Source organism: Dama dama, chromosome 1, assembly GCF_033118175.1.
Source record: "Dama dama isolate Ldn47 chromosome 1, ASM3311817v1, whole genome shotgun sequence".
Taxonomy (NCBI): Eukaryota; Metazoa; Chordata; class Mammalia; order Artiodactyla; family Cervidae; genus Dama; species Dama dama.
This window is the reverse complement of record NC_083681.1, coordinates 44,620,694-44,646,309: the sequence shown is the minus strand read 5'-3', so window position 1 is coordinate 44,646,309 and position 25,616 is coordinate 44,620,694. Positions and strand designations below refer to the sequence as shown.

Below are 25,616 nucleotides of genomic sequence, written 5' to 3'. Positions count from 1 at the left end.
ACTTGCGCGGAGCCAGGGGACCCGCGCTTTCTGCGAGGGGGCGGGGGCGTTTGGGACGCCGGAGCCGATCTGGGGGTGGGGTGTCCGCCGGGGGCGGGGCGGAGCGAGGGGGGAGGGGGCGGGCCGCCGCTGCCACGCTAAGGCCGGGCCCCCGGCGCGGGCCCCAGCCCCTCTGGCGGCGGGGGGCGGTGCGGGCGACTTCTCCCGCCTCCACGCGCGCGCACGCCCGTGGCGGCCCCGCGCACTCAGCCGCTTCGCCCATCGCGCCGCGCAAGCAGTCGTTCTCCGAACCCGCGGCCGGGGCCCTGGCGTGCAGCGCGGGCCTCGGCGGGGCCCAGCGCCCCGGCCCGGGAGGATGCGGCCCTGGGCGGCCCGGGAGCTGATCAGGGCCCCCGCGCCGGCCCTCAAGGGCCCCGGCCTTCCGAGCCGCAGCTGCCGCCCCGCCCCCGAGAGACATGACTTCCAAGCCGCATTCCGACTGGATTCCCTACAGGTACGCGGGCGCCAGCCCCCACCTTCACTTCCCCCACGGCGCGCGGGTCTAGCCCACCACCCTTCAATGCTGAAGGCTCGGGGCAGGGTCGAGGGTGCTGGGTCGGGATGCCCACCACTCCGAACTCCGGGAGCAGGGCTGGTTGCGGATGCAGGGCTGGGGTGCAGGACAGCTGTACCCTCCCCATCTGGCCCTACCCTAGGGGCGCGGGTTGGAGGCGCTGGGCCTTCCTGCCCCAACTTTGGGCGCCCCAGTGAACCCGCCTGCTCTGCGCTCCCCACTTATAGGCCGGGGTTGCTGGAAGAGGCCAGTGCTCTGGGCCTGTATGGGCCTTGTTGGGGCGGGCAGCACCATGTGGTTGCCTGGGGAGGGAGTTAACCGTGCTGAGCCCCCTCCTAGGCCCAGCATACTGGTCACACGCCAGTATAGCCGCGTGCGCACACATACATCTGCAGACATGCACCCATAGGACGTCCACTGGACCAGAGACGCTCCTGCTGGTCGCTTCACACACTCAAAGAGCGTGAATTCCTGGAGACAGTCATTCTGAACCTAAAGCACAGGCTTCTTCTATATTCATGCACCATGTATTGCTGCGCGCGTGTACACACACACACACACACTCACTGATTCTCAGGCTCTCACAGGTGCACTCCTGCCTATCTGTACACACACACATCCTGTATTTGGGGGAATACTTGCCTCCCACTACCCAGACACAAGTACCACTGGTATCTATCAAAGACACAGAAATCCACTTAATCCACTAACTGGTTTAAACACTTCGGTACAGACCAACTCAGTACATGAGAACTGCCTTCACATGCACAAGAGAACGAACCTAGGAACCCGGGCACACTCGGAAGCATGGCTTGCCTGTGTTCCCCGATGCTGTGGTCTGTCCCAGGGACAGTTGAGTGTTCACGCCTGTGTGAAGATTGGTAGGGTGGGAGGGGGGAAAAAAATCTCTGGGGCTTGCACAGGTGCAGGCCTTTCCCCATCCACTCTACTCCATTCTCTCCATTACCACTGGAAAAGAGCTCATCGCCATGGCAGCGCCAGATCCTTGGTCACCCATTGGCTCCTTGGTTGCCATGGGCTACGGGGCTATCTCCAGGCCTCCCCTGAGAGGCATGTGTGTAAAAGGGGTGCTGGACTTCTAAGGTCCACTATGTTCTTGCCAGCCTAGGTGCACATGCTTGTGGCTGGCAGGCACAGACTCCAGACCTGCCTGTAACACAGCCTGCTCTTAAAGAGACCTGATTCCAGTCACTGATAGAAAATAATTCTGACAGGGCTCTTCGATGAGTCTGTCCAGACAGCATCCAAAATGGAAATCAGCTGAAACTGCCTGAGGCTTGTTAAAAGCAGATCCTGCTACAAACAAGCACCCGTCACTGGCCTGAGACTTCACAGTTTTCTCTTGAGAATTGTTGTGGTCTCTAATCTCAGCTTCTTTGGGGGCTTCAGGGCTTCCCAAGTTAGAATTTGTGGGTGTCCCTCCCACCAACACACACACGTGTGTGCATACACACACAACAACCCAGGATTTCCTGTGGACATATGCAGTCACACTGCAGTCTCATATAGACCAGGAGACAGTCCCATCAGGGGACTGGGGCTCTGCACTCAGAAGGGTTGTCACTCCACACAGGGCATCTTGGCTGGGGGTACAAGTACTTTCTGGAGCATCCTGGCCTTCTTGACACCTGTGTGCTGAGGACTTTCTAGAAGACACTGCAACCCACAGAGTATCATTAACCTCTTCTAACCACCCAGCAGAGATGCCTGGGCAGTACCTGTGAGATAGAGGCCGTGAGTGCTGTGAAAGTACCTGCCCAGGTGCTGATGGCAGGGTGTTGGCCACAGACTGATTTACGAGGAAGGGAGAAAAGGGGAAGTGCATGGAGCTGGGATGTGATGGCGTGTTTAGGATCCGCAGGCTGGGGACCAGGCCAGGTCATGGTTCAGGGAAGCCTCTCCCAGGAGCCAAGAACCACAGCAGCTTGTGAAGGGAGCGCTCAGGCCTTAGAGAAAGTCGGCCTCATCCTGGGGAGGTGAGCCTGCCTCTGGGGGAGAGGGCACTAGGGAGGTGGGGCTATCTCCCGGAGATGCTTAGTCTTCCCACGAGTCCCAGGCACTGGCATCCTGCAGAGAGGGATTTGGCACTTGCCCCAGCCCAGGCCCAACCACCCCATCCCCTCATTCCTTTCCTGAGCCCACACACTCCATCTGGAGCACAGAATCCTGCCACCCTGAAGCCCAGCCCCGAGGAACATCTTGGCCCCCTTGTGGCCCTGCCGTGTTCACTGTCCCATCGCTCTGCCACCCTGCTTTCTTGTTCTGTGGCAGGGAGGGTAGGTGTCTAGCTGGGGGTGGGCTGGAGTTAGAAGTTGTCAGTCTCTCCCGCCTTGCTGGGGTCTTTGTGAGCCTTTGTGATCCTAGGAAAGCACTGGACTTGGGTGTAGACTTCCAGAATGAGGAGATATGGCTCAGAGGAGCAGATGCAAATTGCCTTTTGCACTAACGGGGCTGCTGATCGCAGTTACAGCCACATGCCTGCCTGATCACAGAGGAAACTGGGGCAGAAGATGGTGAGGTGATGCACTTTGGAGATGAGGAGGAGGGGCGAGTGTGCACGTGCTTTGGTGTGAGGTTTCCCTTGTGTCACAGCATGTCAGAACTGGAAGGTATCATCTGGCTTGGGGACCAGAGGTGGGTCGATATCTTGTTAGCTCTCCTGGTGGGGGTTCTGCTGCCTCAGTGGTGGTTTGCACCTGCATCGCCTGGACCTGGCTCATTTTCTTTGAAGCTGTGACAGCTGGTGATAATCTTCTTAAGGGTAATTGTGACTCAATTTGTAATGATCATGGATTAACCTCACATTCTGACTTAGAAGGGAGCCATTTAGTTTATAAAGTGTAACAACTGTTATAACTTTTTGGTTTTTTTCCCCCATATTATTACCACTACTGATTTCTATCTGCCATTCTTCCTTCACCTGTGTTCTTGAGTGTTTACTGTCCCTGGTTCATGATTTTACGTTTTACGGGCTGAAGGAGGAGCAGTGAGAGTCAGGAAAGCCTGCTGCCTGCAGGTGTATTGGAAGAAGGGAGTGATGACCAGCCCTGTCCTTTGTGCTCTGTCTGCGCCGTCCTGTGGCCGCTGCCTGGCGGCTCCTTCACCAGCCGTGAACTCCTGGAGAGAGGGGAATGCACCTGGAAGAACAACCATGTGCCTGGCATGACCCTGCATGGACACGGTGCCCACCGCTTTGAATCAAAGTGGCATTCCCAAGTAGACGGTAGGACTTCCTGGCTTTCCTGGCCCCAAACCTGGCTTCTCAGCACTCTGAGGGCTGCAGTACTCTCCCTCACAATGGGGCTTCCTGAGTGCTACTGGCTAAGCACAGTTCTAGGTCAGAGAAGGAGAAGTTCAGGCAAGAAGGGCCCTCACAGACTGCCCAGTCTTCTGTGTGAACGCTCCCCTCAGCATGCCTGCCAGCAGCCTCACTTCCGATGGATGAGACCGTTAGAAAACTCTCCCTTAGGGTGAGCCTACTCCTGTCTCTGGGTTTCCCCTCCTCTTATTCTGTGTGTTAGTCGCTCAGTCATGTCCAGCTCTTTGCGACCCCATGAACTGTAGCCCCTCGGGCTCCTCTTCTCCATGCAGGGAAGAATACTGGCGTGGTTAGCCATTCCCGTCTCCAGGGGATCTTCCTGACCCAGGGATCGAACCCGGGTCTCCTGCATTGCATTACTCTGTGAGCCACCAAGGAAGCCCTTCCCCTCCTTTTGGCCCTCATTAAGATCCTCCTGCTACTGCACTTCTCACTGCTTCCTGGGGAGAGGAATGACTGCTCATTAGGCGAGGCTCCTGACTCGCTCAATTCTGCCTCAGGTGCCCGGACTCTGGCCCGCTGCTTTGCCTCTGGCCGCAGGAGGGAAGAGCAGACCCTCTGCCCGTAGTTCCACAGGCAGTTTCTCTCCTCTCCCACCCCTAGTGTCTTTGGGAAGTCTTCTTGCTGCTGCCCGGGGTGGAGGGAGCAGGAGCACAAAGCTGACAAATGATTCAGGGAGCAGGGAGCCTGTGGATGCGCTCAGATTGGTCTCTGCCCTCCTCCACCTCCTGGAGCCGCAGGCAGGGTCCTGGCTGTGGCCTGTCCAGATGTCCAGCATCGAGCAGAGTGAGGCTGTTATTTCCTCACAGTGGACCTCTGCCCTCCAGCCCTTACCACCCCCAGGGGATGGCTTTGATACTGACCGCTCCCCTCAAGGCCTGTGTGAGCAAAACTGCAGAGTCTTTCATCAGGCTGATGTCAAGCCCTGTCTTCTGCATTCTGCCTGTGTGGGAAGACGGGGTGTTTCGGGACCCACCTGTAAGATTGGACCACTTCCTGTTAGGCTTCTAGGGTCTTCTGAATGCACACTCTCTTAGTGAACAGTTAGTATATCTTCTACTTTGTTTCACCTGTAAGTCTGCTCAGAGGCCTGCCTTGTGTCAGGTCATCGAAAAACCTGCTAACCAAGAGAAGCATGATGCTCTTAATAGAAGCTTCCTTTGATGATGACATGACCGATTGTTGCCAAAACCTTTATCCATCTGACTGACCTAGCATACCAGTTACGTGGCTTCGTCCTACCCACATGGTGGTGTCACTGGTCCCTGCAGCTGCATGCGGAGGCCTGGCTGTACTGTCCTCCCGTCTTGTCTGATAGGCCCGAGGACATGTGCCCTGACTTACCAGCATACTTGGCCTTGCTCCTAATGGTCACATCCTGTCTCGATATTCAGTTGACCCCTTCCACAGTCTTGCCTGGGGCCACCCTTCTCTGCACACTATATTTTCCCGCATCTGAACAGAAGACTGCTTTCATGCTTCCAGCCTTAGAGCAACTTCTCAGTTTCTTTTTTGTTCTTTAAAGATCACAAGCTCTGACTCCTGGTCTCTACTTGCATGGCGGAGCATTAGAATCACATGTGTCGTTGGCTTTGAAAAAGAAAAGTGTGAGGTGGGGGATTGATTCTGGGGCAACTTCCCCAGCAGGTCTGAACTATCAAGTCAGGGCTGAGTGCCCCCAGCAGTTGGGACTCACCTGGTAAGTTTGGGAGCCAGTGGCTGGCATGGAGAAGCCTCATCCTGGGAGGGTGAGCTCTTGTGAGCAGTGTGGCCCTCTCGCTTCTGGGGTTGCCTCTGTTCCCACCTCCACCGTGTTGCCCACAATGTCCCAAGCAGCCACTGGGCAACAGAAGCCACAGGTCTGGACGTGCTGGGGAGTGGGGAGGTTCCAGCATTGGGCACAAAGTTCACAGCCAAGCAGGTGGTCTTTCCTCCCCGGACAACACACTTGCCTGACTGCCAGAGTCCAGCAGGGGCAGGCCCCGCTGTGACTGAGCGGGAGGAAAGGGAGCAGGGGGCAGGGAGTGGGCACGGAGACTGAGTCTGCTCTGAGGTTGACCTGGCCTTTGGTCGGCTCTGTGGATTAGTTGGAGAATGGAGGTGGGGTCTAACGAGAGGGGGGACCTGGGTTCCTAGCGATGTTGGCCAAGTCTGGCTTTTCCAGCCCCTGGAAGAAGTGTCCCTGACCCTTGCTGTCATGCACGGTTCGCTCTCAGATATCTGTCCGGTAGCTTTGAAGAAGCCGGGGGATGTGGAGGGGCCGTCTCCTGGGAGGTGAGGGGGTCACTTGATTGGCCTTGGGCAGAGCAGATGGATGGATGGACACTGCAGACCAGGTTTCTCTGGCCTTCACGAGCCAGGGGCCAGTGCTTCCCCCGGCCTCTCTGGTGACCATCATGAAGGAGCCGCCGGGGTCAGCTGGAAGACCCATCCATCAGTGCCCTGTCTCCTGTCCGAGTCTCCTGGCGGGGCTGCAGCTGGCAGCCTGGGCTTGGCAGTGATTCCATGATTGGAGCCCGAGTCATTAAAAGGCCATTACTGTCTCCTTTCATGGTTATCGTTTAGTGCTGTCTAGAACAGAGGCAGGAGGAGGCAGGCCGGGGAGCGAGGAAGGAAGATGCCTGGGAGAGGTTCTGTTGGGAGACAGGGCTGTCTGGGGAAGGTGCGGGGGGAAGGACTGGCTGGGCTGCTGTCGGGGTGAGAGAGGAGCTCTGGTTCTGCCCTCCCTGGAGACGGCCATCATTGTTGTCATTGTTTAGCTGTGTGCAGGGGATTCTTTGTTATTCACCAGCGACAGATGCTGTGCGCTCCGGATACATTGTTGTCAGGCAGAAACACCACCTGCTGCCAGCTGGCTGGTGCCAGGTGATTGTGGTCCACCCTTTGCCTTTGTGGCTCTCAGGGAAGCACCCTGCTGCCCCGCACGGGCAGCTCTCAGAGCCTCCTTGTTTAGCTGGATTTATTGTCGACCCTCCTGGATGGGTCTTGCTCAGCCAGGCGTGTTCTTGCTCACCAGACACATGTTGCTTCTCCCCAGTTGCCGCCCCCTGCCCTGCATCCCCCACTCCCCTGCATCCTTCACTCACACAGCGTGCCTGGTGGGGAGGTGGAGGGGGTGGCTCTCCAGGCACTTCTGGGGTATCTGAGTTTCTGGAATCTCTTCAGAAGCCTCACCCTTGCGTTCATCCGTCTTTCTCTGAAGGCCGGTGATTAAGTCCTTTCTACCTGATATCGTACTTGGTGCAGCTCTTTGTCATTCTCCCCCTTTGGGGGATGGAGGTGGGGACAGAGGAAGAGGAAGTGATGGAACAGAGTGGAAAGTCCATGGCAGTGGAACAGATGTCCTCCCCACGTGGATGAGGTTGTTGGGGGCGGGGGGACACTGAGCAAGGAGGCCACGGTGGCAGGAACCACCGTTTGTCATTTGAGCAACCACTGTGGCCCGCAGTTTGGAGGTGGCATTGCCGATGTGAGCTTACCTCTCAGCGGGATGTTGCCCTTTCATGTTAGGTGTCAGCTCCTTGCATGGTGTCAGCACCATGGAAATAGTCAACTGTGTCCTGCTCAGCCAAGCCCAGGGCCAGGGATGACCTAGATGACTGGCTCGCGTCATCCCAGTGAGCCAGGAAACAGCCTCTCCTGCTGGCAGGAAGGGGAGGCAGCACGGCCTTGCAGAGGTGGCCAGCATGCCTGAGATGCAGGCTGCCCCACGCGTGCCAAGGCGCAGAGCGTGGCGATTCAGCTGGCGTTCAGGCCCCGTTGCTCCTCTCGGCCAGGCGCACAGAGCCAGGCTGGGCACCGTGGCCACGAGGACAGTGGTGTTGGCACCCTGACCCTTTGAGGCTGTGTGGCCCTTGTGCTCTCGTCAGGCCATTGGCTGGAGGCAGAGAGACAGGAGGAGAGTTAGAGCCTCTGGACCTGGCCGGACTCCCAGGCATCCTGCTCACCTTCTGCCCCGCCTGTCCCGTGTGCGGCCTCCTGTGACGGGACCCTCGCTGTCCCAGCCCCTGGGATTTTTCAGAGCTATTCCCTGTCCTCTGGGCCTGGCATTGCCCTTGGGGAGGCCCATGTGCAGCCGCGTGCTCTTAGGCAGGTGGGCTCTTTTAGGTGGACTGAGGCCTTGACTAGAAGCACGTCTGAGTAGTGTGTTCTCCTGTGCCCTGGCCACTGAGGGTTTGGTGAATGAGGCTGTTTTGTGCAGGGCCCCAGATCACAATCGGGCTCTTCTTGTGTGTAGAACATCCATGGGCATCGGGCAAGTCCTTCCCAGGTGTCAAGTAGGTAGGACAGCTGCTAGGTCAAAATAGGCAGTCTTCACAGGTCGTGGCCAGGGAGGTGGTGAAGCCAGAGGGCTGGGTGGTGGGCCGTCGGCCATCCGTGGACTCCCTGCCACCCCCTGGCCAGGCCCCTGTAGCACAAGCAGTGTGCTGAGCTGAAAGGACATTTCAGGTCAATGATTGTTCCAGCTGGGAAGGGCTGCTGCTGTCAGGAGGAGGTGGATTGCCTCACCTTGCCTTCAGGGTGATGTGACCTCCTTACATGCGACTGTGTTCAGCTACATTCAGGACACCCACCTCTGACATGGTGTCTGCATGCATGCATATCCAGGTATGTGCTTACACATGTTGATGTGCGTCCACACATTTGGACATCTTCCAGTGTGCACACACACATGAGATCCTCCTACCGCCTCACACACAAACCCAGCACACTTGAACATACCTGTGGAGGCACCCACACAAGGTCTGGTTCAGGGCAGGCTCCAGAATAAGGGGGCCTGGGCAGCCTGGGGGTTCCCAGAGCTCATATCCTCAGGCTCCAGCCCCACACCATGCATCTGGCCTGACCTTGGCTTTATAGGCTTGGGTCTAGGTCTCATACTTGTGTCTTAGTCTAGAAAGAAAGCTTAAGTGGTTGGCGCTCCCTCTTCATGCCCTGCCTTACTTGAAGGCAGGGCCTGTCTATGTGAGATGAGGCTGCCGGTCCCACGACCTTATTAGTTAGGGATTCAAGGATTTGAGGCCCTGCAGCTGCTTGCACCATGTAGGTTGCCAGGGAAGGACCCAGCGGCTGGTTGCTGGGCTGTGCCTCGATGAGCTGTGTCCACCCTGCAGACATCTGCACCCTGCCCTCACTGTGCCCCGAGGGACTGGTTGATGTTTCCGTTTCACTCTCCAAAACGAGGGGTCCTCTTTACGTGGGGTGGGGGGCTGGGCAGTGTCAGCATATCCACTTACCACCTGGAGAGCCAGGAGTTGGCCTTGAATGGATGGCGAGAGTCTGCCCCAGAAGACCCAGCTTCCACCAGAAGGATGGAAAGATGGAGGGGTGGAGCCGGAGGGGCAGGCCCTTGGGTCTGAAGCCCCGCCTTGGGCCCGGCTTGTGACTGATGCCCCTGGATCTCAGTCAGGCCAGGCCCTAATGGGCCCAAGGGCCCATTCCTCCTCAGTTTACCGGGGCAGGGTAGACTGGGAAGTCCTTGGGCAGCAGGGATCCCAACAGGAGGTAAGTCCCTGAAGTGGCAGAAAGACGGCTCGTGTCTCTATGTCTCTAGGCGGTTCCCAGAATATAGCTTGACCCTTCTTCCCCGTCTCATGCCCAGCAGCCAAGACGGGAGGGGCTTAAAGAACCCAGACGTGCCGGGAGAGGGCTCTGGGTGGTCTTCGTGGGCCGGCCCTGAGTGCCCCTCTCTCCCCCTGCAGTGTCTTAGATGATGAGGGCAGCAACCTGCGGCAGCAGAAGCTTGACCGGCAGGTGAGTGAGGCTGGAGCCGGGTGGGAGGGCGGTCAGCGCGCGCCATCCAGGCCGGAGTCTGGACGGGGTCTCCAAGGGCAGGGGGTGGGGGAGCTGTCCTCCTTCCTGGGTGATCCTGTGTGGTGGAGAGAGGGGGCCCTCCCAGGAGAGAAGTGGTGAGCTCTCTCCTTCACCAGCTTGGCATTAGCACCACCCTGGCATCTAGGGCTCCTGCTGGGAGGCAGCTCAGGTCATTGTGTTGTGACCCTGTCGGGCAGCTACCTGGACTGACACTTGCCTGCTTCCCTTGGACCCCAAGTCCTGAGGCACAAGGATGCGAGGTCAGAGTGGGCTATGGACCCCACTGTGACCTCTGGAACCACATGGAGCCAGAAGGGCCTCCCTACCAAGTCCCCATCTGGGCACCTTCCCTTGGGGAGGCGGTCAGCCTGCTCAGGGCCCGCCAACTCCTGTGTGTGTCCACTGCCTCTGTAGCGGGCCCTGCTGGAGCAGAAGCAGAAAAAGAAGCGCCAGGAGCCCCTGATGGTGCAGGCCAATGCCGACGGGCGGCCCCGGAGCCGGCGGGCCCGGCAGTCGGAGGAGCAGGCCCCCCTGGTGGAGTCCTACCTCAGCGGCAGCACCAGCTACCAAGGTACACCCCACCCTGGGGCTGCTCACAGGGCCCTCGGGGACTTCCTGCTGACCTGGACAGGCGAGGGCCTGTCCTGTTGGGGGTGCCCAGGTGGGCAGAGGGCCGGGACAGGCGGAGGGAGGCTGGGATCTGGAGCCTGGGGCTCCCACGCCAGGTGTGGGGCCAGAAGGTAAAGCTTTGTGGGCCTGGGACTTTAAAAGCCCAGGTTTCTGATCTGAGACATTTCCCTGAAAGCAGGAGGCAGCTCCCAGGAGCAGAACAGTCTGCTCCCCGCCAGCTTTTGTCTCTCGAGAGGACTCTATCTCACATGCTGCCCACCCATGCCTCTTGTCACAGATAGACAGACACCTGTTGCCTCCCCTCCCTGGGTTCCCCAAACCCTCAATGTGCCCAACTTCTGGCCCGTGGGTCCCTGCACGGACCCGTGGTGACCAGCAGCCTCCAGCTCCTAGCTGTGTACACACTGGTTCTCAGCGGAGTCCCCTGGGAAGGGAATTCTCTGTGGCTCTTCCTGGGGGCAGGGACACCTCGATTTCACCCCAGTGCTCAGGACCCTCCTTCCTGCTGAGGACCCCTGGCTGGGCAGTGGGTGGGCCTCTCTGAGCCTGAAAGGACTGAGACTCAGTCCCCACTGCCCCCTGCTGGTGGCCAGTGATCACGGCAGCGCCTCCATCGAAAAGTGACTTTAAGAAGGTTGCAGGCCTCTGGCTTTGCAGTTGGAAGGAAGCGACGTGCTCCCCTCCTTCTCGGCTTCCTCAGGATGTGCGGCCTCCAGGCACTTCAGACGACTGGTCGTTGCCTTGCCTTGAGGCTCCTTCACAGTAATGCCCCCGTGTATGCTTCAGTTCAGCACCTGGGCCGCAGCTGATGTGTCTGCTCCACCTGAGAGGCCCTTTAGAGAAGGGGACAGTCTGGGAGGCAGCCCCAGCTGCTCCACCTGGCACTGGCCCCCGGCTCCAGCCTTACCTGGCAGCCTTCCCCTCACTCTTTGTCCATGGGTGCTGCCGCAGTGTCTTGCAGAGAAGGCCCCCGACATTCTGGGTTTGGTGGAGTTCAGTCTGTATCTACTGGAGCCCGGCATCACTGCCCCAGCTCTGCCAAGCCTGGCACCTGGCCATCTGAGGCTGCCCGTGGCAGGGGAGCCTGCTCTGGGGACTTCAGGCCCTGCCAGTTTGTGCCAGAGCCAACATCTTGAGGCGTTGAGAGGAGAGTCTGGCAGGTCACATCTGTGCAGTTACTTTGGCAGGGGTTTCTTGAGCACCGACTGTGTGCTGGGCCGGGCCAGGCCTGCAGAAAGACGGCAGCGGCTGTGGGGTGCATGGCCAAAGTCAGAGACAGAGCTTCTGGTCGTGCGGGTCACCTGCTCACTTGTCACTATGAGCGAGTCACTTACCCTCTCTGGGTCTGTTTCCTTCCCTGTAAAGTGAGGAAAGTTCTGTATCAGGGCTTTGAAGGTTGGAGCAGCTATGGTTTGTTGCAAGGTCCAGCCAGCAGAATGCTGTCCCCTGCCCAGCCTCCGGACCAGGCAGGCTGAGGGCAGCTTCTCCGGCCCAGGCTTCCCCAGCTCCAGGAGGCTGCTCACCCTGCTGGCCAATGTGGGATTCGGGTTTCCAGGAGCCACGCCCGCTGCAGCCTCGCTGCCTCTGCCCTGCCCTCTGCTGGCTGTTGGTGTTAAATACACAGGGCTCATTCCCAGAGAAAGATGTCAAAAAGTGCAAGTGTTAGTTGCTCAGTCCTGACTCTTTGCGACCCCATAGACTGTAGCCCGCTAGGCTCCTCTGTCCATGGGATTCTCCAAGCAAGAATACTGGAGTGGGTTGCCATTCCCTTCTTCTAGAGAACCTTCCCGACCCAGGGATTGAAACCAGGTCGCCTGCATTACAGGCAGATTCTTTACCATCTGAGCAACTAGGGAACTCCAGAAGATGAGATAAATCAGAGCCAGTATTTTATCCCAGTGGAGTTTTTGACCTACTGGCTGTGTTCATTCATGTTAATATTTATTGAGAGCCTGTTTGGACTAGAGGCTGGGGGTCCAGAGTGAGCACAAACTGATGCAGTCTCTGTTCTCTCATGGCCCTTAAGATCTAGGAGGGGAGAGAGGATGAAACAGACTGTCATAGGTGTGGGTTGCGGAAGGAAGCCAAGCTCGGCGAGTGGATGGCAGAGTAGTGGCCAGAGCAGGGTTTCCCCGAGGAGGAGCTGGACCTCACAGGATGATGGATGTTAGTGGGAGCAGGGGCTGTGTCGCGAGGGCAGTCCAGGCAGTGAGACAGCGAGAGCAGGCCCATGGCAGGCAGGAGGGAATCCGGGGCCTGCCTGGGACCTGGGATACCCAGGAGGTGACGAGGACACAGTCAGGCAAGGGGAAGGCCGGGCTTGCAGGAGGACGTTGGTCATCATCTTAAGAGTAGTGAGAAACCACTCAAGGGCCTTGACAGATTGGGCTTCTGATGCCTGGAGAGGGTGGAGATACCCAGCGGTGGCCCTCCTGAGACCTTCCACTTGGCAGGCAGCTCTTGGGATCCATTTATTCTCCTGCTTCAAGGGCTTGTCCCAGGAGAACAGTGTAGTCCCTGGGGTGCTCACCCTCACTCTGGTCTCTTCTGGACATTGCAGCCTTTTCTGTCTTCACCCACCATCATTGGTGACCCCCGTTCTCGCAGACACACTCCCTCCGCCTCCCCGACTGCTCTGCTTCTGGGGTAGTCATGGTGCAGACCAGGCTGTTGACTTTATCACCCTGTTGGGTTGGGGGGTGCCACCTCCTTCCAGCCTGGCCTGCCCTGTCCACCTCTGCCTGGAGGGATGATGGTACAAAGGCCCTGGTGGGGGAGCTGGGTGTGTTGTGCTGGAGCTCTGGTCTCACCTTGCATGCATTTCTTTCTCTCTGTCCGGCTAGTTCAAGAGGCCGACTCGCTTGCCAGTGTGCCCCTGGGAGCTGCTCACCCCACAGCACCAGCCTCAGCCAAGAGAACCAAGGCGGCCGCCGCGGCGGGGGGCCAGGGCGGGGCCTCTAGGAAGGAGAAGAAGGGGAAGCACAAAGGTTGGCTTGCTGTCACTGCCCTTTCTTCGGGATGCCCGGCCCCCACCATGGGGCTGGCAGGAGGCTTGTCCTCCAGACTTGGGGGTGAGGGGCTGGGTGAGAGGCCTCGGGGAGAGCCCCGACTGGCACTCAGGAACCCCCAGCTGGCTCACAGGCCTCCTCCCACTCACATGGGACCGGGCTGGCCCGTGGGCATGGGCAGGACTCTCCTGCTGCCCCAGGACGTGAAGTCCAGCTCAGCGTGGCCCAGGAAGCCACTCCCCGTCCGCCCGAGCACCCTTCACCCTGATCAGGACACTCCCTGGGGGCCTCAGTGTCTCCCGGGCGGCCTGTCTCCCCCCTTGGGCAGTGCTCGGTGGTCTTGTGGGCTTCCTCACTTTTCCAGTCCCATTTCCACCCTCTTGGCCCACAGACCAGTCTGTTCCCTCTGCTCCTGCCTCTCCAGAAAAGATCCCTGGAGACCAAGGCCAGTTACAGTGGCCCTGCCCTGAGTCCCGTCTCTGCTGGCCACCCTGTCTCCTCAGCCCTTGTTCCTGGGAGTGGCTTCCAGGCTTCCGCGTCATGGTCGGACAGTGGTGTGTTGGGTCTGAGGGTCTGTGGAGCTGACCGTGGCATTTTAGGCCAAGCCCAGATGTGTGGGCCAGGCCTCGTTTCTGGTCCCGAAGCTGTGACAACTTGGGCAGGAAGGTTGATGGGGGAGGTGGGAGCCCCTCCATTTGGGAAGGCGAATGTATGCTGACCTGTCTTTTTCCAGGGGCCTGTGTGTTTCACTGATGTGTGTGAGTCTGTGTGCGTGTGTGAGGGAGAGAGAAGGCTGGCACTGGCAGTACAGAGCTGGCCATGTCCGAGCTGAGTGGTGGCCTCGCTGTGTCGGACCCAGCCTCCTTCTCCCTCCTGTCCTGCTCACCATGTAGTTGGAGCTGGCTGCCAGCTGCCTAGGGACAAGAGGCATTTCAGTCCCCACCTCGGCCACAGATGTGGGGGAACAGCAGAAGAAATGGAGCCCGTGCCCCTTCCTAGCTCACCCACTGTTAAGAGGCTGAGAGCAGTCATTCATTTTTTTAAAAAATCGGTTTTGCAAATAAAGTTTTCAGAGGTGCGCCTGTTCTTCCCTCACCCTCTTCCTGGACACCTGGGGATCCAGGCTGCCCCGCCCCCTCCGCACCCCTGGATGGGACTCAGGAGTGTCCATGGCCTGCAGGCTCCGGCGGGTCAGCAGCATCGGCTGAAGACAAGTCTGAGGCCCGAGGCCCTGTGCAGATCCTGACTGTGGGCCAGTCCGACCAGGCCCGGGACGCGGGGGAGACGGCCGCAGGTGGCGGCGCACAGCCCGGCGGGCAGGACATCCATGCCACGATGCAGAGGAAGGGTGAGCCCCGTGGGGGTCCAGAGACACCCCCCAAAGCTCAGCCCCAGGTTCTCAGATGCACCTTTCTCAGGGAGCATGGCCATCCTGTGTCTGTTTTAGCCCCTCCCAGGCCCTGGCAGGGGGCACACTTGGAGACCAGTGAGCAACTTGGGCAGGGACCCCTGAGAAGACTGCATTGAGGGAGAGAAGTGTGGCTAAAGGAACCCAGCCAGCCCACAGCCCAGCCCTGGGTCCCCATCCCCGTCTCCTGCCCGCAGGGAGGCCCAGGTTTGGGGACAGGTTTCCTTTCCCTTTGGTCCATTTGAGAAAGTTCTTACGAAATGTCCCCACTGAGCTAGAGGGAGCAGGGCCAGGAGGCCGAGAGGCAAGGCAGACCCTCCCAGAAGACCTGCCGCCCAGAGAGTGAGCTCTGCCCCAGGGAGGTGGCGGAGGGAGAGCCCGCAGTGCACACGTCCTGAGACGTCGCACAAGGGACAGCCTCCTGGAGGAAGGCTGCTGAGGCTGGGGTGAAGATGTGAAGGCATATAGACGCGGCAGGTTTTGGAGAGGATGGGCTATCTTGGTAGCTCAGTTGATAAAGAATCCGCCTGCAATACAGAAGACCCTGGTTCGATTCCTGGGTCAGAAAGATCTCCTGGAGGAGGGACTGGCTACCCACTCCAGTATTCTTACCTGGAGAATCCCCACGGACAGGGGAGCCTTGGGGTCGCAAAGAATTGGGCACAACTGAGCGACTTTCACTTTCTTGGGAGAGACTTGGTGGGCCCCAAGCATCAGGCTGAGTGAGGAGTTGGGACTTTTCTCGAGATTTTATAGACTTGGCCAGCCAAGGCCTCCAGTAGACTTGAGGCCAGAGACGGAGGCTCCCAGGCAGGGCCAGCTCAGTTCAGGCCTTACTACCCAGGAGACAGGGCACCCTGGCTGCCAGACAGTGAGGGTCTGACAGCTGAGGCTGGGAGGGGGGCTGCACCCGGGGACAGTGACCAGCCCCAGCTCATGTATGCACCAGAGAATGTCCTAGTGTGCATCTGAATGTGTGCGTGGGAGTGTGTGGATGCGCGTGTGTACGTGCCACTCTGTGTGTGTGTGTCTGTGTGTGTGGTGTGTATGGGTGATTTGGAGCCAGTGAACGGGTGACTGTCTGGGTGTGCCTGTGTGACCGCTCGTCCCCTCCCACTCCTCTGCCTGGCCCAGGCATCTCCAGCAGCATGAGCTTCGAAGAGGAAGAGGAGGATGAGGACGAGAACAGCTCTAGCTCCTCCCAGCTCAACAGCAACACCCGCCCCAGCTCTGCCACAAGCAGGAAGTCCACCAGGGTGAGTGAGGAGCTCCTGCTCAGTAGGAAGGCCGACGGCAGTGTCGCCCGGGTGGGAGGGGAACGAAGTGAAGTGATGCAGAGTTGGCGTGCCTGTCAAGAGCTGCTTCCCCCAGGGCTCTTCTGTCCTCCCAGTCTTCAGTCATTCTGGAGGGCAAGGGAGCTGGTTGGACAGCATGGCTTCTGAGAGCGTGCCTGTTCCCTCCATCCCCACCCTGGGGTGCTGAGCTGAAGGAAGGGCTAGGAAGCCAGCTACTGGCCCAGGGCCGGGATCTCTGTGCCCACATCCCAGGGTGCAAGCCCTGTCTCCCACCACCACCACCACACGGGGGCAGCTTTGGATTCCAGACCACCAACTTCAGCAGCTCGGGGTCCCTGCCTGGAGCTCAGGCTCCTCCTCTCTCCTGGGTAGGAGGCAGCCTCGGCCCCCAGCCCCACAGCCCCCGAGCCATCAGTGGATGTTGAGGTCCAGGATCTCGAAGAGTTTGCCCTGAGGCCAGCCCCCCAGGGGATCACCATCAAGTGCCGCATCACACGGGACAAGAAGGGCATGGACCGGGGCATGTACCCCACCTACTTCTTGCACCTGGACCGCGAGGATGGGAAGAAGGTGAGGTTGGCTTGAATGCACAGTTTGACCCTGTTGGCTTAAGGTCCTGGGGGCTGGAGTGGGACTGGAAGCCTCAGCTCGAGCACTGACCTGCCAGTTCCCCCAAAGAGACAGAAGCCTGTGTGCCCTGTCGGTGCATACGTGTGCACACGTGTATGTTCAAGAGCTGAAGCGAGGGGGATCACTTGTGTGAGTGAGGGTGTGTGAGTGGTCCTGGGATTGCATGTGGACTAGAGGCTGGGCCTGGAACATGCTTGACTTTGCTCCACTCCCCAAGGTGTTCCTCCTGGCGGGAAGGAAGAGAAAGAAGAGTAAAACTTCCAATTACCTCATCTCCGTGGACCCTACTGACCTGTCTAGAGGAGGGGACAGCTACATCGGAAAACTGCGGTACCAGCATGCCCTCAGGAGGCCAGCAGGGGTGGGGCAGGCAGGGGCAGGCTCTGTAGAGGGCAGCTCCTGCCCCTGAAGGAGGTCAAGCGTCAGATCCTCTCCCAGGGTCCTCTCTGTCCATCAGATCAACCGCAGGCTCAGATCTGTGCTAGCCTAGAGCCAGATTGGAAGATAAGCCTCACTCATCCTACCCTAAGCTACTCCCAGGCAGAGGGAGCACAGGCCCCGTAGGGGGACAAATCAAACCCCAGGATGTCATGGATGATGTAGGCCCCCTGGAAGAGCCACCTTGGTCTCATGGTCAGTGCCAAGGGGCAGGAATGGGCCCTTGAGGGAAGAGGAAGCAACCTTGGGTTGGGACCAAGGCTCTGAGCTAGGCCTCAGGTGAGGGAGGGCGTGCTGAGAAGTGTGGCAGATTCAGGAGCATAAGTCAAGCTTAGAGCTGGAGTTGGGGCTGGACCATAACTCTCAGGCTGAACGGGACAGAGCGGATCATCTCCACCCTCCATGGGGTGCCGAGTCCCCTCTGCAGTCTTGCCAGGTGCCCCTCTGGTAGCTCACCTACCACGAGGGGAGCCACTCCAGTTCCTCCAGGGAGAGTTTCTGTAGCATTCCAATTTACCTGAACTCAGCTGAGATGCCCTTTGATTAAACTTGGAGCAAGTCGAGGCCCTCTGTCCACGAAGCGCCTTCTGAGATGATTCTGTGAACAGTGTACCCCCAGGTCCGCTCCTGGCCCAGCCCAGAATGCTTTGTAGGCACCATGTAAGACAGCCTCTGAGCTGCTCTCTGCCCACAAAGGTCATGGAGGTCCCTTCCAGTCTTTCCTCCGTAGGACAGCCTCTGAGCTAACTCCCTGCCCAGGGACAGAGGGTGCACGACCCTACACTGATTGTGTCTGTCCTTCAGGTCCAACCTCATGGGCACCAAGTTCACCGTTTATGATAATGGAGTCAACCCTCAGAAAGCATCAGCCTCTACTTTGGAAAGTGGAACCTTGCGTCAGGAGCTGGCTGCTGTCTGCTACGTGAGTCGTGGGCCCTGGGTCTCTGGGCTTCCAGTTAGACATGACACTCAGGACTTGCTACCTGTCTGTGGCCTATTCCATCTACTTTTATGGGCAGACAAAGAGGTGCCGTGGGGTGGCCCCTGCCTGGGACAGAACACAGCTGACCACCTGCCTGGCAAGTTCTGGGAATTAGGGCTGCCTCTCTGCAGCCCAGCCTGGATGCCTCCTGGGAAGGAGGAGGCAGGAGGCCTGGGTTCATGTTGGCGCAACCCTCCAGTATTCAGGTCCTAAATGGACTGTAAGGCCCTTTGCATAATCATCTCACTGAATATTCAACCTAAGAGCTTGAGGCGATCTTCTTTACTATATAGATGAGGAAACTGAATATCAGAGGTTGGGTCACTTGCCAGTGTCACACAGCTCATAGATACCGAACTGGGATATAATAAACACAAGGAACTTCTCCATCTAATTTCAAAATGAGGGACTGGTACCATTAACTTGGGACTTCATAACTGTTTCGTATGATCCAATGGTGCCACCTGCTGGTCAGCTCTGGGGAGGCAGTCTGAATCTCTTCAGGTGGTACTTAGCCCCAAGTGCCATTTGAGGCACTGAGAGACAGTAGTGAACAAAGATACACCCTTCTGGGGCTTGAACGCTGAGTGGGGGAGGTAAGCTATAAAACAGCTATGTGACATTCAGAAAACTAAGATCATGGCATCTGGTCCCATCACTTCATGGCAAATAGGTGGGGAGACAATGGAAACAGTGAGAGACTATTTTTGGGGCTCCAAAATCATTGTAGATGGTGACTGCAGCCATGAAATTAAAAGACACCTGCTCCTTGGAAGAAAAGCTATGACCAACCTAGACAGCATATTAAAAAGTAGAGACATTACTTTACCAACAAAGGTCCGTCTAGTCAAGGCTATGGTTTTTCCAGTAGTCATGTATGGATATGAGAGTTGGACCATAAAGAAAGCTGAATGCTGAAGAATTGATGCTTTTGAACTGTGGTGTTGGAGAAGACTCTTTTTTTTTTTTTTTTCTGGAGAAGACTCTTGAGAGTCCCTTAGACTGCAAGGAGATCCAACCAGTCAATCCTAAAGGAAATCAGTCCTGAGTATTCATTGGAAGGACTGATGCTGAAGCCGAAACTCCAATACTTTGGCCACCTGATGCGAAGAACCAACTCATTTGAAAAGACCCTGATGCTGGGAAAGATTGAAGGCAAGAGGAGAAGGGGATGACAGAGGATGAGATGGTTGGATGGCATCACTGACGCAATAGACATGAGTTTGAGTAGGCTCTGGGAGTTGGTAATGGACAGGGAGACCTGGCGTGCTGCAGTCCTTGGGGTTGCAAAGAGTCAGACACGACTGAGCGACTGAACTGAAGAAGGATAAAATAAAGCAGGAAGAGAGCTCAGTTCAGTTCAGTCGTTCAGTTGTGTCCGACTCTTTGCGACTCCATGAACTGCAGCACGCCAGAAGAGGAAGAGGGCCATGAATATTCTTTTAGGAAGGATGGCAGGGAGGGCCTCACTGAGGTGGTGCTTGGATAAAGGCCAGAAGGAAATGAGCGCCAACCGTGCAGGTGTTGAGAATATGGTGAGCAAAAACGCTGGCATGTCAGGGGAGCAGAAGGAGGGCAGTGAGTATAGCGGAGAGTAGGTGGTGAAGAGAGCGGGTGACGGGGCCATATTTCATGAGGCCTTGCAGGATGAGGTAAGACCGTCATCTTTTACTCTGAGTGAACTGAAAAGAACGACCTGACTCACCAGGACTGCTCAGCACTGTGTGGAGAACAGATGACAAGGAGGTGGGGTGGGGGCTGAGGAAGTGAAGAGTCCAGCTGAAGGCTGGTCCTTGCTCTTGCTGAGAGATGGTGGTTGGTTGAAAAGTGGTTGAATTCTGAGTATAACCTGAAGGAAGGGCTGACAGCATTTGCTGATGGGTTACAAGTGGTATGTGAGGGTGGGGGGAGTTAAGTTACGACTCCAGGTAGTTTGAGCAGATGGAAGAATGGAGATGTCATTTACTGGAGCAAGGAAGATGGTAAGCGCAGCTTGTTTGGGCAGAGTGGAGATTAAGGAGTCGATTCTGGACATGGTGAGCTTACAGATGCCTCCTGTACCTTCGAGTGGTGATTGACTAGCTCATCTTTATCCCGTCCTCCAGTCTGTCCAGCAGGTAGGTAGAGTCTTCAGATGGCCAGTATTGAGCGAGTTTCTCTTTCTCTTTCGCAGGAGACAAACGTCCTAGGTTTTAAGGGGCCACGGAAGATGAGTGTGATTGTCCCGGGAATGACCATGGTTCACGAGAGAGTCTCTATCCGGCCCCGCAACGTGAGTCTCCACCCACCCCACCCGCTTTCCCTGTTCTCCCAGCCCCTTCACGCGCTTCTGAGGGCACAGCTCCAGCGGGTGTGTGTGTGTGTGTGTATAGACAACGTGAGAAGCCCTGGGGGTCTTAGGGAGATCTAAGGACCCCCACCCCGGGGCAGATCATTCTCTGGGGCGGTCATGGGGCCGAGGCCCGGGCCTGGCTCAGCTGAGGCTGTCCTCCCAGGAGCATGAGACGCTGCTAGCGCGCTGGCAGAACAAGAACACTGAGAGTATCATCGAGCTGCAAAACAAGACGCCCGTCTGGAACGATGACACGCAGTCCTATGTACTCAACTTCCATGGGCGCGTCACTCAGGCCTCAGTGAAGAACTTCCAGATCATCCACGGCAATGACCGTGAGTGTTTCTGCCCTGACTCATGACTGTCCGTGTGACACCGGGGCCCTTAGCTTGGGATTTAGCCCACTCAGCCCTGCCTGTAGAGGTCAGAGTTTAAGGACATGGGTTATTCCGTTAGTAAAGGACTTTCTAACCTTAATGACTGGGAGGCCCTGGAAGAACCTCCTCTGGAGCCCTGACCCTAGATTCTGTGCTCACGGCAGAGTCTCAGGCGTGGGACCCCCCTTTGAATGGACTTCCTCTCTTCTTCCCCATCTCCTGGTGTGTTTCTGCGTCTTGTCACCTGTTCCGTATCTCCTACCACTTCTCCCATTTGGTCTGTGCTTTACCTCCTCTGGGATTCTCCTGGCATCTCTGCTTCTGGCCCTCTCTCCTTCCTCTCATGACTGGGTGTCTGTCTGTCCTTCCGCATCCCTGATCTGCCCTTCTCTCTATCCACACTTCTGCCTGGCTCCAGCGGACTACATCGTGATGCAGTTTGGCCGCGTAGCAGAGGACGTGTTCACCATGGATTACAACTACCCGTTGTGCGCGCTGCAGGCCTTTGCCATTGCCCTGTCCAGCTTCGACAGCAAGCTGGCCTGCGAGTAGCGGCTGCTTCGTGCCCTCTGGGGTTGCCCAGCCTGGAGTGGAGCCGCCTGCCTGCCTGTGGAGCAGCCCCACCGACCCCCTGTACATAGGCCCCCTGCCAGGTGAACCTTTGGCTCGGTGGGCCCCCAGGCTCAGCCATCCGGGAAGTGGCTCCTCTGCCTTTGCTGCTGAGGCAGAGGAGTGGGGGGCATGCGGGGACCAACGCAAATCCTTCCTGTGCCCCCACTCTCGGGTTAGTATCCTGCTGCAGTCGTGTTTGCCAAGCGGAGCAGCCTCTTCAGCCGGGGAGGTGGGAAGAGGTGCGGGGGGAGAGGAAGCACAAGGCAGGGCTGCCGCGGCCCAGCGTCCACTCAGCCCGGAGTCAGATGACCACGAGGCCCCAGCAGTGCGGGGCTCGGTGAGTGTGTGTGTGTGAGAGAGTATGTGTGAGTGTTGGGGCACGTCAGCTTTACATAGCACAGGCTTGGGTAGCTGAGCCTGGTCCTTAACTGAAGAAAGTCCTCGAGCATCAGCTGGCCTCTGCCAGGCCTGGGAGGAATTGGGGTGGAAACGTGAGGGGGGCAGGACCCTGTCAGGGTTGCAGGGCCCGGCTGTGGCTGTGGGAATTGGCTGGCGGCCTGGGGTTGGGGCTCATTTGATTTCTCTAGGATTTCTTAGTGTGCGCAGAGGTGGCAGGAGGCCGGCCCCCAAGGCCAAACGTCTTAGCAGGTAGGGCCTGTAGGATCCATACAGGCTGAGCATACCGGTGGCACGTGGGCCAGGGCTGTCCAGCAGCCCTGTCGGCTGACCCAGGGAACCCCAGGATGCCAGCCCCAGACTGCACACAGGTAGGTGTGCCTGGGGCTCCTGCCTGGCTACAGCTCCCTGCAGTCAGCCTAGGCTGTGGCCACTGAGGGCGTGTGTGTAGTTGTGAGCTGGGACTAGGAAAGGGTGAGGAGAGAGGGAGGCATGTTAGAACCACAAGGGATCAGAGGTGGCAGGACCGACCCTTAGAGATCACCCAGAAGATGGACTTGCCTGGGGTCACCTGGCTGGTTAAGGGCAGAATTTGGATTTCAGTTCCCTTCATTTCCTTGTTCCCACCATCCCCCCAAAAAAACTCTCTCTGGCCTTCCTGGGGCGCAGTGTGCATTCTCACGCACCTGGTTCCAGACTTAGAAATGTCAAGAGGTGGTGAAATTGAGACCTTTTCAGTGGGAAACCGGGCAGTTCCCTGCTGAAAGCTGTCTGGATTTTGCATGTCCATCTGACCAGGACTGGCCTGTCTGGCTCCCCCCACCCTGAGGGCAGGCTTTAGCAAGGCTGCTGCCCAGTTTTCTATCCAGGTGTGACAGGTGGTTGTGAGTGGCCTGACCTCTCCCTCTGCCGCCCTCCCCCTCGGATGGCACCATCCACGCTGCAGACTTGGGAACGCTTGCGTATGTGTCATTCACCCTGACAGAGGCTGCCGGCCCAGATGGAGATCAGAAATCAGTGGGAAGCAAGCGAGAGTCATTCCTCACTTCAGAGTAGATGGATGTCCTTGGAAAGACTACACAGAAGTTGGGTTTTTTAAAAGTCATACTTCAAACATGTTAGCAAGGCCCTGAGTGAGGTGGTGCAGCTGTTTGACTTCAGTGGAACTAGGCTGTTCTCATTTCCTGGGAATCTAGGTTTTCACCTGTTGAGTGCTTAAAGCGAGGCCTCCTGTCCTAGCAGGGACCTGGCCACACCTGGGGCTTCCGTCTCTGGTGGTTAACATCGTCTGGTATCTAGACCACTCTGACTTGGGACCTTCTTGAGGGCGCTGGAATTTTCTGTCCTGGAGCAGGTCCACTTCCCAGGGAAATATTGTGCTGTCCTCCTTTCCATAGTCCCAATTTGGCTCTTCCTGTCTTGACTTTTGAGAAGAGAGACCTACTGACATTTGGAATGACAGAAGCTAGATGACCTCGAACGTCTAGTCAAGCTGTTTCTCTGGGTCAGTGATTTTAAGGTAGAAAGGTTGATCCTGGATCTTTGAGAGAGGGAGGATCCTGGTGGCAGCGTGGAGAATTCATCAGACATACAATGGAAAATGTGTCTCCTGCTCACTCCTCTAGTACACAGAGGATGGGTTGATGAGTGTTTCATTAGGGTCAGGAGTGTGGCCTGAGAGTTCCAGCCTGGCAGTGGCAGAGGATAGTTCAATGACAAAACCCTCTGTTAGGTACTGAGTGACAGGCAAGAGTACTGATCACCTGCTGGAGACCCAGCCTGGCAAGGTCTTTTTTAAGACCCCATTCTGGGTGATGCTGGTTTTCCTTAGCCATGGGCCCAGACTCCTAAAGCTGCTGGGACCCCTGCAGACCACTTGGGCTCAGTCTCTCCCCCACAGTAAGAGTCCTTGCCCTTCGTACCCACTACCGATGGTCCTTGGTTGGGCAGGGAACTTGGTGATGGAACAAGCATGCCCCAAGGGCGTTGGGTAGCTGGGGCCTTAGGCAGCTCCTCCTGGGGCCACACCCCATCTCTTGCCCCACACAGTTCTGCAGAGCAGTAAGGTTCACATCCCTAACTCCTCCAGTCCTGGCTTTTCTTTCCTTATGGCTCTAAGGTGCTCTGTGTCTGTCTCTTTGTGTGTATTTGGGGCCAAGGGCAATCGGTGAACAATCAATTAAGGTTTCCTATTATGATCATATTTCTGTGGATGAATAGGAAAGGAATGAGGATGTAGCTATGATCACCTGTGGATTTTGTTCATTCATTTCATGCCCTTTGATCAGAAAGCGTACCTGGGGAAGTACCAACTCCTTCTCCAGAGGTTCTGCTTGGGAAGACACTATCCAAAAAAGTGTAGTTCTTCAGTTTCCACTCTGCATTACCTGGAGAAATTGGTGTGTTGCACGCATGTTTTGGATGAATTTGAACTTATTGTAGTTGAATGTGCCTTAAAAATCATGACACTAATTCAGAACGAGCATGTGAGGTCCAGACCCATGCTGAGGACAGGTGTTAGAAGCCAGGGAGTGTTACTGTCACAGGCTAGAAGAGAACCTTTGGGGCCCGCCTCCTGCAGTGACAAGAAGGAACAAAACTGTAGAAGCAGATGTCTTTTTTTTTTGCTCTAGAAATAGTGGGGCATTTACCTCAAAATGAATTTACCATATATTCAGAGGTAGTTCTGAACTTAACCAGCCACAGTGATGATTTCAAACTAAGATGCCTGTGCTTTCCTTACAGCAAGTGAGGGGGGTGGGTCCACGGCTCTGTTAATGCAAGCACAAATTCCGTCTCCAGGGTGGGGTCTCTGGCTTTCCCAGTTCCTGTGGGAACACTGGCCTTCCCTTCTCTACAGTTCTTTACCCCAGCTGAGATAGCTCTGTGACCTCAGGATGCCAGGGGGCGCTCAGAGCACATGTTTCCAGAGAGCTGAAGGAGGCTGCTTGCTTTGGTGCCCAGCACTGAGGGGGGCCTGACTCCTTGGCACTCAGGGCCCAGTGCCGGATCCCTACACTGCCCTGGGCCCTGGCCTGTATAACTGGAGCGGCCCCCAGAACAGGCCAAACTATGGGCTCTTGTTTTTGAGTTTATTGGTCATCTGTCCTTCCATGCCTCTAGTTGCAATTTTTTTTCATCTCAGGATATGGGGGGAAAAGTCCAACAGAAGTTATGGGACAGGTTTGGTTTTTTAATTTTCCAACCAAGTTGAGAAGCAAGTTGGTCTTACAGAAAGCACTACTGCACTTAGTAATCAAGTGATTTTGAGCAAACCATGTGATTTTTCTAGATCTGTTTTCTCACAGAATAAGGTTAGACTGTCATAGCTTGTGGTAGGATTCGGGGTGAATGAAAGTTGATCCTTGCTCATCACTTTCTGGCTCATCACTGTGCCTTTTTTCTTTCCTGAGAAAGATGTCACACCTTTTTCCTCTTCTGTTCTCTTGTCCCTCCCTGCTTCCCTCTCAAGATCCAGGCAGAGCTGGAAATTAGGCTGAGATCCAGAGTTTCCTAGAGAGTAACAGAGTGACTTAGAAAGGGAAGCCCAACTCTGGCCTCTTTAGTCCTGCATTTGGTGACAAAGGGGACTTAGAATGGTGATACTTCTCTTGCTGAGAGCATACATTTAGCCAGTTTGCATAATGCCTAGAATGTGTATGTCTGTTTGCACAAGATTGTCTTTTCCTATTTTGGAGTGGTCAGACATTTTATTTTTGTTCAAAATTATCGAGTTTTAGACAAACTTGCAAAACTGTGCTTTTATTAAGTGATTTTTTGAATAAACTCTTTGGTATTCTG

The 25,616-nt window shown here is 56.7% G+C and overlaps 1 protein-coding gene across 1 annotated transcript; it reads left to right on the top strand.

The window, feature by feature from the left end:
- The first annotated feature begins 401 nt into the window (after positions 1-401).
- On the top strand, positions 402-25,616 carry TUB (TUB bipartite transcription factor). The gene is made up of 12 exons (XM_061148063.1): positions 402-493; positions 9,596-9,647; positions 10,122-10,278; positions 13,181-13,324; positions 14,526-14,693; positions 15,888-16,009; positions 16,421-16,618; positions 16,896-17,008; positions 17,921-18,038; positions 20,272-20,370; positions 20,594-20,765; positions 21,226-25,616. Exons 1-12 carry the CDS (start codon positions 456-458, stop codon positions 21,357-21,359), a joined length of 1,515 nt encoding a protein of 504 aa, XP_061004046.1. The 5' UTR covers positions 402-455; the 3' UTR covers positions 21,360-25,616.